The 11,656-nt window shown below is 45.5% G+C and overlaps 1 protein-coding gene across 1 annotated transcript in view; it reads left to right on the forward strand.

The window, feature by feature from the left end:
• The window catches only part of LOC119431635 (major facilitator superfamily domain-containing protein 4A-like), a 42,965-nt gene extending 37,886 nt beyond the window's left edge, over positions 1-5,079 (forward strand). Inside the window, exons 10-11 of the mRNA XM_049657959.1 lie at positions 930-1,047; positions 1,989-5,079. Coding sequence (XP_049513916.1) covers positions 930-1,047; positions 1,989-2,230 — 360 coding nt within the window. The 3' untranslated portion in view covers positions 2,231-5,079. The remainder of the gene's footprint in view (positions 1-929; positions 1,048-1,988) is intronic.
• The last annotated feature ends 6,577 nt before the right edge of the window (positions 5,080-11,656 follow it).

The following is an 11,656-nucleotide window of genomic DNA, read 5'->3' on the forward strand; positions in this document are numbered from 1 at the left end:
GTGAGTAGTGTTCGCGCATCTTGTCTTCTTTTCCGTGCTCTTATTGCAGCCTACGAAATGATCACAGAGAAGTTATGAATGCTATACTGAGCGTGGTATTCTTCAAACTTGGCTGAATACCTATGTGTCTGAAGTACAGCAGTGGCACAAAAGCTGACGGCATACGGAATTCGAGAAAATATAAAGAAACTGAATTCCCGGAAAGCCTGAGCACTTATCCTCGGCCTCAACGTGCCAGTGTGTCGTATAGATTTCACAGCCTACACTGTGAACCTATAAGTTAAAAGCATCATGCCGAAACAGAGCAGAAATTCGCATTTGTCGTGGTACCCGTGTCGCGTTAACTTTTGTGGTCGATCGCACGTGTATAGTGCCTAGAATGTCTGTCTCAAGGGGGACGCCATTTTTTGCCGACGAATATAATAACGATGCATAGTGAAAGAGCCTTTGGCCTCACATTTACTGGCCTTAAAATGCATGCGGTTATGCAAATCACAAGCTGTTGAAGAGGATTAGATAACTTAAATAATTACTTTGATTGCGACATTATTTAATAATCTCACCTAAATGACTATTTTTGGGATCAAACGGCATGACAGGAAGGATCACAAGAACGTAGCACACGAGGCTGCGTATAACAAAACCAATCACTATATAAAAAAACGCCCGTCATAGTTCACAATGAGAAGGCGCACAAACCATAATTGGCACGCCTAAATATCTCGTCACGTGTGATCAGTACTGGTTGTTATAAAACCACTCTAACTGGCAGCGCAGCCAGTACATCCTATTTCTACAGAGCTATAGGCGTCTGTATACTGTCTTGTCCGTCCATAGCATCTTCATTGACGCTGTCCTTTCATTCGAATTCTTTTATTGATTCATTGATTCACTGACTTGTTCAATATTTCATGCCGTTTGTGTTGCAGGAGTTTCACCGCATAGGACCCACAGCGTTTCCAATCACCTGCATGGCCCTATGCGTGCTCTCGTGTGTCGTCTACGTTGGCCTCTGGGCTGTGGGCCACCAACTTACCGGAGGACGAGGTGCGGAATTATGTGCCACCGGCTTCGTTCGTATACTCTTGCAAGGCGCGCCGCTTCTTGAGAGTACTTGGCTAACCCCCGTATTGAGGCATGCATCTTAAATCGAAGCCCACGCCTGATTTGATTTAAATTACGCCTGTCGTGAACGCATCAAGAGAAGTGCAATGAGAGTCTTGGGCACGTTCACACCAGGCGCCATTTACAATTAAGATGCATTTATGAATACGGGGGTACGAGTTCAAACTGTCAGGACAAACGCCTTGTGTTGTTCAAGAGCTTGAGAGAACGGGCTTTAGACACACTCTTATATCGTCTATGTTTCGAAGTGGCGTGCACACCCCGTTTTCTACATTGTATACGGAAGAGACCCTCTTCAGACGGCGTACATTGTGGCACCCCGGAAGCTTCCGTAGAGCGTACCCTTATCGAATGTCCACAGTTTGATCAGCACCGGGAGAAACTTCGAGATCATCTTGAAGTCTCAGATAGGCGCCCATAATAGGTAAATAAATTGCTCGGACCATGGTCCTGTTCCTAGAAACGAAGAGAAGCCTTACGCGTTTTTGTGTGTGTGTGTGTGTGTGTGTGTGCAACGGCGCCTGTGGTCGAAGGTGCTCACCCTGTCTTTGTGTCCTCCCCTCTCTGTCTTGTCTGTCTTGCGCTAATATTTGTCGCATGCTGTGATGTATACTCCATTTATGTTATTGTAAGCTTACATAGTTGCTTACCTCTGCAAATGTAACTGGGTCTTTCGTAGCGGTCTGTACATCGGTAATGCTAACCGCTTTATTCCTAAACACGCGCATGCCGGTCTTTTATATAGGAGTATGTGAAATTGACGATGCTTCGGACCATTACTCATTGCCTTCTAAGGCATCGGTGTCACTCCCCTAGCCTGATGACCCCCCCCCCCCCCCCTTTCCTTTGTTCCTCGGACGCAGGCCTCATCACTGCCTGGCTGTTCGGAGCCAAGCCCGAATGCGGCGAGGATTCCGGCCTGATGACGCAGCACGTGCGCTATTATTCGCGCATGCGCAGTGATTTGTCTGACAACAGCGTCGACGAACACGAGAGCACACTCACTTCCGGTCCGGACCAGCCGGCCACGCAGCAAGCGCCGCCTGCCGCCGTCACGTCTCCCGTCGCCCCGTCGGGCGGTTCGCTCAACCCGTTTCAGCAGTAGTAACGGCGACGTCCTTATATGACGCCTACTTAACCAAAGCTACCAAACGGTGGCTATAGGTCCCCGTCGGTACGTGACACTCGGACACGTGGTCTGTCAGCGAACTCGGCACTATGTGGGAAAGGAGCTGCAATTTTCTTCCAAACAAAGCGGATTCATCCATGTCGTGTTGCCATGTCAGCAGCACGGGTCAGATGATGAAGTGTTGCCGCATCTGTGAGCTCAGTGGACAGTTCTTTCTTTGTCCACTGCCGAACGAAAAAGTTTACTGTATAGCAAGGGGCGTTTTCGGATGGCAGCAGGACATGGTTGAACCTTTTCAATGCGGAGTTTTTAGCGTGGGGCACACCCATTTCCAATAATACAGCGTGTGAGCTCTTTAAGCGTACTACTAATTAGTCAAACACGAATGTCGGAAAACTTACACAAGAATGGCACTGTCGCGGCTGCTTATGCCACTGCATTCAACCAAAGATCGTAGAAATGTTAAACTGAGCGACAGTGTTCATTTATGAATGTGTTCATCTTATGTGTCGGCGCAGACATTTGGTTGAATACGGCGTCATAAAATGTCGCCAGCTGAGCTGCCGCTACGGCCTATGCCATTCCACAATCTCGTAGGTGGCTAGTCCTGTACGTGTATGCTGCGCTAAAAAAGAGCTCTGTTGCCTAATGGCCATGATACTGGAGAAGTAGACAGAAACAATTCTTTGATCCTGACTGGGGATATCGCGTGATGCCGTAAACTGAGCACGCAAAACATGTATGGCAATGAGCGAATGTGTAGTGCTAACCTGCGGCCATAATGATGCTGGCAGATCCATTGTCTTCACAACAAAAGCTTTGGCTCTTCAATTGTTCTGTATATGTGCAGAAGGATCGTGCAAGTCAGTGACGTTTGTATTGCATTTTTGTCCAACAATGCGCCTCACACTATCGCCACCAGCTTTGGTGTTCTCGTGTGCACTTCATGGTAATTATAGGTGGTTGTAATTTGCGTACATAAGTTTACAAAGGTCTAATGTGGTGCTCTAGCACAGCGTTAACACTCTGCTCGGCCTATGCTGGAGCAAACGCCATATGCTCGCCAATCAGAACGGCGCATGCGCTGGTGGCATCTGGAAAGGGCACTAACGCTGATGTGAGCAATGACACAACAAGTTGGAGCATTCAAATATGTTGCCTGCGGACGCTGAGACTGATAAAAGAAGCCTCTGAAGAGGTGCGGATGCACGTAAGTTGAGCGTTGCAGCATACTTTCTTTCCATTTCAGTGACGTCACAAATGCGATCGCTCAACCAACGTCACCTAGCCCAAGCATTATGCAATCTGCCACATGCTTGTGTCTCACGGTGTCACCTGTGTGTGAAGGCTGCGACGCCATAGCCTAGATGTCATCGGCTTACTGGCCGCTTTACAGGGCCTGCTATCTGTAGGTGTTTCAGCAGTTTCATTAGATTTCGTTAGTAGCGCAGTAATACGAATAAATTGACTTCCACCTAGGCTGGCACCTAGGTGGTCTTGCGACCCCACCGTCCATCAGGATGGTGGGTTCGCAAGAACTAGTAGTTGCGATAGCCGATCACGCAATAACTAAGTTGGGGAAGCGTTATCACCTAATATATCGCTGCTATCGCTTCATTTGATCCATTCAGGCAGAAAGGGGACAAGCCGCCGGCTTAAAGGAACGTTTGTGGGATAATGAGGCTGACCACATTGCGTCAGCCAACCACGTGTCCAGGCTGCATACGTTCGTGTTTTCGCACCTTGGCTGGTGTAATGTCCCGGCATGTTTCGTCAGATTACTCTTCTTTGGTTGTCGTCCGCACTTCCTCTGTATGCCTTCGACCACGAGATAGCCAAACAAGTCTGTTTTCGTACAATATGTTGTTGTTGGAGTATGAAGGCACGGTTGCCTCTGTCGCATGTGCGCTTGGGACGCTTCAAAATCACTTTTTTTATTTTTTGTGCTGTTGCGGAAACCTATTGTGGACGAGGATAGATCGTTCTTTCATTCGCAAAAATAAAAACTTAGAACAAGAGATATGTAGGTATACTTACAGTGCACGACGCCAGATTATCAGTGCTACTTGACGCCTAAGGTGAACATCAAGGGATAGGCTTAGGGTCGTAATGCTCTAATGTGTGTACAACCTGCGTTTTTTTTTTTTGCAGTCACCGTTCGCGCAAATCATTCACGAAGACAATCTTCGCCAGCAGTTGACCGAAAGGATTGAGGCGAGCCGACTTTTTCGCTCTTTTAAGATGACGCCTGCTGACGAAGATAGCTTTCTTCTCTCAACATTTAACCCCTTCACACTTCTTCATGTATCTGTGATTTTAACTAGTTATGCCCACTGCAAAAGCTGTCATGTTTGGAGTGCCATCGAATGGGCGTCTCTGTCAAGACGGGCTGAACAAATATTTCCCCGGAGCGCGTTCACGCAGCTGTTGCAGAAGCAAACTCGGGAACTTTGTGTTGCATACAGTCATGTGATGGTCTCTATATATGCGCTCACACAATAGTGTTAGTGCACGTCGAGGTGTTTTAATCAATTTTGTAGTTCACCGGTCAGCAAGAAGACACTGAGTGTACAATCAAAGGACGCATGAAAATCGTGAACAGTCAAAAGAAGCCAGTTCGTATGCATGCCCTCTAGCGCTACATGTGCCACCTTGACTGAGACCAGAACTAGCTCCTATTAACTGTTGAGCGATTTTGTCCGCTTATATTATGTCTCCAATGTGGCCTGCCGGCTGGAAGCCCCCACTTACGCCGCCTTAGTATCTTCAAATGTTGGCTGTAGTCTCGTCAACGCCATGTTACATGTTTTTAAGAGTACTGGTACTTGGGCAAGATGGTATTTCATATTGGTATGGGTTGAGCTTTCGAAAGCAGGGACACAGTAAGGTACGCAGATCAACAAACCGGACTGCTCTAGCACTGATGTCAGTTGCTAGAGCGCTTACGTTGGTTTATCTGTGTGTTTGTTTATCTGTGTGCTTGCGTTGTAGTGCACGTTAAAGAACCCCAGGTGGTAAAAATTAATGCGGAACCCTCCACTACGGCGTGCCTCATAATCAGAACTGATTTTGGCGCGTAATACCCCAGACAGAAGATTTTTATCTGTGTGCCCTTGTCTTCTAAAGCGCAACCCATACCAGCATCTTTTTAAGTTTTAAAAAGCACTGCAAGCGAACAATGCAGCTTCGCCATGAAATGTTCACTTCGGGATTACACAGAAAGGGGCATGTACAGAGGGGTCCACTGTTAAAGGGAACACCGGAGCGCGTGGCGTCTGCTCGGCGCCACCACCGGCCGCTGGCTGCAACAAGTTTCGCGCAGGCGCAGTGAGCGCTGTGGGCGGTGCTCTTCTGTCGTCTGCTACCGTCTGCTGCCACGCTTCGGGAAGTAGAGAAGCAATCCGATCACGCTTTTTATTGTTGACCGGTGAGTGCATGGTCACACACTGATAGCCAGCCATTGCAAAGCTGAAGGAAAAGTAGACGAGGCAAAATATTAACAAGCAGGTGTTTTGCCGTTTCAGCTTACAAGACAAACATGATCATTTTTTTACGGATGTCTTTTTGTGGCACAGCTACATTATAGAATACTTCTCCGTGTGTATTGCCCATCGCATTTGTACTACTGCATATTCGAGTCGCTGTAGTGCGTAGGCTGACAAAGAATCCACACGTGCCTTTAAAGAGCATATTAATTTATAAAGAGCTATCACACGAGTTATCGTTAAATAATGGGAATCAACATGCACAAAACATTTTTTAAGGCGGGCAAATTTTTATGAAACAAGAAGGCGAACAAAAGGCGGCACGGTTATTGCTGCTGATGTTAAGGGCATTTGTCTGATTATACATCAATCCAGTCACTTTCCTTCCAGCTGGAAGGAAAGTGGCTGCGTTCAAACACGAGTTACGCGAGCTGCTTGCTTTGCGACGATCCGAAGCACGGCCCCTGACCATAGCTGACGACGAAAGAGCACCGCCCACAGCGCTCACTGCGCCTGCGCGACACTCGTAGCGGCCGCCGACCGGCGGTGGCGTCGAGCAGACGCCACGCGCTCCGGTGTTCCCTTTAACAATGGACCCCACTGTACAATATAACATTCGCGTGTTTCTACATTCGAATTGTTTGTTTTTGAAGTTTATTTACACACTATCGATCTTACATCTTGCGCTTCGCTTGAAACACTGCAGTTCTTCATTTATTATCAACGATAGTTATCTGATGCGGACCCGTTCGTCAACTGCAACGAACGATTTCTGATCGTTGTGACACTCGCTCAATTGCTGAAACCAGCGGTGTAAATTGCAAGCGTCCGTAGGCCTTCCTTCGTGTTATGTGGAAGAGCGCTGTCTGCTTCACATAGTATGCGGAATAGTGTTCATTACACTGGAACAGTTCTCATAATGGACGCGTTACCTGAATTGTCCTCTACCGCCTATTTTCTGAGAACAGAAGTGAATTCTCTGATGCAATCAGTTATTGCGTGTAGTTAGATTTGCCATAATAAATATTGTGAGGCCTTGTATGACAGCAATGATATCCTTTTAAATATTTCCTTGTCTCCATCACCATGCGTCATTAACTAAAAAAGCGACCTGTCCCGGTATAAAGTTATGAATGCGCTGAGCTTGTAACACGCTCCTGGGCGAACAACAACGCAAGAGCCGACAGAAACTATGTGGATGTGTAAATCAATCAATCTTTCGATTTGCGAAATCGCTTTCGGACAATTTCAATCGACTAATACCTTTTCCGACAATCACATTCCTTTTTTTTTACGGTGGGCATACCAAAACATCGATATGACAAGTTTAGTTTCACATCGAAATCATTAGGTTAAAACAAAACATAGCGCGTTTATATCAGTCTTTACGGCTACACAAAGCTCAGATGTTTAGGGGACACTCATTCATACTCGACTTCGAAAGAAGCAAACGTGTGAAGCTTCAAGAGAGCAAACCATTTCCTTAAGTTCAGAAACGTTCATAGTCCAATGCCAGGTTTCTGGCAGCCATTTCTTGACGAGAATTCCTACAGTTTGACTTATTTTCTCGGCAAACAGTGCTGACTATTATGAACTGAAAACGGTGTTGCCAAGCCAATCAACAACGTTCCTTATGAGCTGCAGTGACTCCGTGTCAGGGGATTTGAATTGCAAGACTAATTGGAATCTTGCAATTGCAGAGCTCTTCAGTGTGCTTGTTTTGCTTGTGGGCTATTTACTTGACGCTATCTGCTTCCAGAATATATCAACGACTTTTTTTTCGCTGAGCTAGTTCTCAGATGCGCACACGGCTGTTCCCACTTGCCCTTCCTGCTTCGTGTACCAATGACATAGTTTTAAGGGGAACGTACATCAGTGAAATTGTGATATAGGCTACACTGGCTCTTGTTGCACCTTCGGGCAGCTTTGAAGATGTTTTGCACGCTATTGCAAACCTAGTCGCGAAGTCAATCAAACAGAAAGGTCTTTCAGCTACAGGAACGTGACATTCAGCCAGGTAGTCGAACTACAAGCTATTTTTTTTTTGTAACTCCGGCAGCGCATGAACTCATGACTTTCTCTGCTACTTGAATCTTTTTTCCCCTTCTCCCAGTGCAGTGTGGCCAACCGGTCCCAGTCCTCGTTAACATTCCTGCCTTTCATTTATCCTTTCTTCTCTTTTTCGTAACTTTTTTTTTTGCGTCGTCGTAGGTTAGTTGGCACAAGATCTGGAAGTCTGTTCGTCCCTTCGGTTGAGGGTAATGCTAGGATGTACAGCCTCTGTCTGAAGAAACTAAGCCAATAAGAGCACGAGTCCTGTTGTGTCTTGGCTGCGTTGTGTCAGGTCTGTGCATGAAATTCTGTGGTTGAGGGCGAAAATTCTATGTTTGTCCTGTGATTCTGACATATAACTTGATTTCGTGCCACAGTTATTTATAATACTGCGTGGAGATAAATCTGATGTCACTGTCTATTGCATTTTCTTAAAGGATACTCTGAGGGCACTATAACGATGGCGTATATTGACATTTTGAGCTTGTCTTCAACGTGGTTTGGCTTAAAATATGGTCATGAATGCGCGAATAGAGTTGCTGTGTGCGGTTGTTGCTGTCCACATTTCTTGTGAGACCTGATTACATTTGCTCAAAGACTAATGTCTTTTTTTTTCAATCCTTTCTTATAATAAGGGATGACAGAGGTATTTGACAGAGGAAAGGTCTTTGTCCTGCCTCGGACACACATGAGGGCTGACGATGAAAATAATATAACAAGAAGTACTTTAATTCGAAGCTAAGCCTTTGTGACTGACAAAATATTTGTCGCCAGACGTGCAGTCGGGATATCCTGGCTTTTCTTTGAAAGATGTTACTTCAAGGTCCTCGCTTTCTGGCATTCCCATGCATGCAACTGATACTTTGCTCTCCAGAATTATAGGAAACTTTATGCTTCGAGGAACACAGCTTCAACAAAAGGGTAATCAGACAACGCGGTTCAGCTGCGGTAACGTGCGGAGTGCACTTGTTTCTTATTACAAAAGGATAATACAACATTCATACACTGCCTATACAATTTTAGAGCAGCATCCTCTGACTCCTTGCTAAGTCATCTCATCTAGGAGTCCTGTTTCTTATGCGCAGCTCTGTCTGGCTATTGGTTCTTTAAACCGACCGCTGGAGTCCCACCGGTATATAAAACAAGTACAAGCAGCTTGCTAAAAAATGAAGCTTGCTAGCATGGCTGCTAAAAGCAGTGTGGCTAGTCTAGTTCTCTATCAAAAACCTACATTTACTTGAAATAAAAAGAAATACAGGGAGATCTTCCACACTCAAGGATGACTGGGACATTTTTCGCAGTCCTGAGCCGTCGTCCATCTTTTGTGGTGACGCGGAGTCTGAGTTGGCTCACTCTCCCACGGATATCCTGCAGCTCCCCCTTTCACGTTTTTCCTTAGAGTAACAAATCCAGCCAACAAGAGCCATTCTTCCTCCCTGACGGATATGCGCCTCCAGAATGATGCACATTAAGCCAAGAGGGATGGTATATAGGCATATTGAATCGACTCATAAACAATACAGAACACTTGAGCGAGATTATGTGATCTCTTGCGTTGGAAAACAACCAAATTCTTTGTCACTGCATCATCTATGATACGGTTTGTGTATCCATTCTTCGAAATGTTTTAAAACTTCCTTTCTTAATAAGAAAGAACACGCTAGTTGCACGCTTAAATATTCGGTACTATGCCATACAGCATTTAGATTTATCGCTTTACGACTACTAAAAAATGTAACTCTGGCCGAGTGGTGCATCAACAACGCAGTGTGCAAATGACGTGAAAGGGGAGCAGATTTTTGCCCAAAAAGGTATTTCGAGCTCCTAATCCTACCACCGTTTTTAAAGGCTCCAATGTCACAGGAAGTATTCTGTCTTATCGCGTTCTACATCTCGAAATGAATTAGGTGAATAGTAAATATACCTTAGTGTTACACGAGTGATGGTACCACTAGTCTTTCAAAAGCTGCGCTGTGAGCCAGATCAGCTGCTGTCATAGACTATAGGCTTATTATCTATATGCCAATGGCAGCAAATTAAAAAAAATTATTCGCGCAATTGAAAGCCCATGTGCTTCTCATATACAATTGACTCCGTTATTTTTCGATGACATGTTCGAATCGCCGCAGTTGTTTATGGGCCACCGAATGCGAATGCCTGAGGTAGAACTTCGATAACTTTTTATGCGTGATAAGTATGACCGTATTGTCCGCATTTTGCTCGTTTCGGCTTCTTCGGCGTTATCCAACTGTCGTTTGGTGGCCTTCCGAACTGTGATGGGCAGCTTTCTACACTCTTTCCACTCCTGGCGATGCATCGCCTGAATGGCTAAAAGATGCTTTGTTGCGCTTTAATGTTACGCAATGGTGTGTTATGCTGTACTGTGCCGGGTTAAGTTGTGTCATTTATACGAGGTTATGTTGCATTGTCCTATGCTACGCTGTGTACTTCTTTGGTATGTTATGTGATCACCGCGAATTGCGAAACGTTGACAGCGAAACTCAGTACGTAGTAGGCTCACGCCTCAGGAGGCAGCTATAAACCAATGACTTCTACTTTATCAAGAACATAATCGCAATTTCTGCTCTTCGACGGTGCGGATGGTATTATGTTTGTAACATCGAAGAGGGGCAGTTTGCTGATAGGATACACTGCAACAGTGTTTTAGTGGTTTTAGTGGTTTGCATCAAAATCTCTGCTTGTGGCGCTCGAAATTTGCAGCCCATTTTATCACCATCCCATAAATGTGACAGTGCGGGTGACGACAACTCTTGATTGGTTTCTGGGTGTAGGCGAAGCGTCCAGCATTTATAAGTTGCGTGAGGCACAGAAATTCAAGGCGTAAGCGCAGGGTCAATTAAGCGTGATTTTAAGGGTGATTACTTTCCCGCTTGGCGGCGTATAATGAGGCGAAGTCTTCTTCTCTAAATGCCGTGAGACTTGTTTGCCACGAAACACACCGCCTGTGTGTGCATGACTGGCAAACATTAGACGAAGTACTTAGGAACATTTCCGCTTCTCCCTTGGAGCAGTTTGTGTGTGTAATCCGCTTGTCACTCTTAACCGAAGCTAGGGCAGTAACGATTAGCTTTAAAAGTTCTTTTTATGTGTGCGTGTCACTACGATAGGAATACGGGTAGTTATCGGTGTTCACGATGACACGACACTTTTGCATCCGAAACGTTTAAATGAAAAAGCAAGCGCGCTGTTTCAGCAAGCAAATCGTGTGTACCATTTGCGTCAGTACAGAGAGCCTCGTAAACGGGTAAGAGCATTAATGTTGACAGAACTTTCTCCGCAGTGTGCGTGACGCTCCAAAACGAAGAACGCGTGCCGGGTTATAGCTGCAGTTGCTCGCGTGAGCTCGAGCACACTCCTTTGATGGTGGGTAGGAGAAAAGTTAGTATAGTGCTGAGCGCTGCATCTTCGCAGCGGTGAATGTCGAAGACAAAACAAAAAGCCATGCAATTTAATGTTAGTCTAGTAGTCGCATATACACATTATAAGCGCAAGCTACAGATATGCCAACGTTCAGCTCTCGCCTTGAAACCGACGTCTTTCATCTTTGCAGCGCTGTTTTATACATGCTGACTTTTCTGGTGTTGTGTGTGTATACTCGTAACACGTATGTATAAAGAAAAGAAATTGTTCTCTTTCCCTTGTTGTGAATATTGTTGTTGTCAGTGTACGCCCGTTGTCTTCATAATAGTATAACATACGATAATGTCGCTATAGACCTATCCTCGCAATGTTAAACGCACGTTCCCATGCCGTTCAGAAGTGAAGCACTCTCTATATGCTCTTGAATTGTAATGTACGTGTGGAGTGACCGCTGGCATTGGAGAAGAAAGGAGTGCTTCTTATT

Source organism: Dermacentor silvarum, chromosome 10, assembly GCF_013339745.2.
Source record: "Dermacentor silvarum isolate Dsil-2018 chromosome 10, BIME_Dsil_1.4, whole genome shotgun sequence".
NCBI lineage: Eukaryota > Metazoa > Arthropoda > Arachnida > Ixodida > Ixodidae > Dermacentor > Dermacentor silvarum.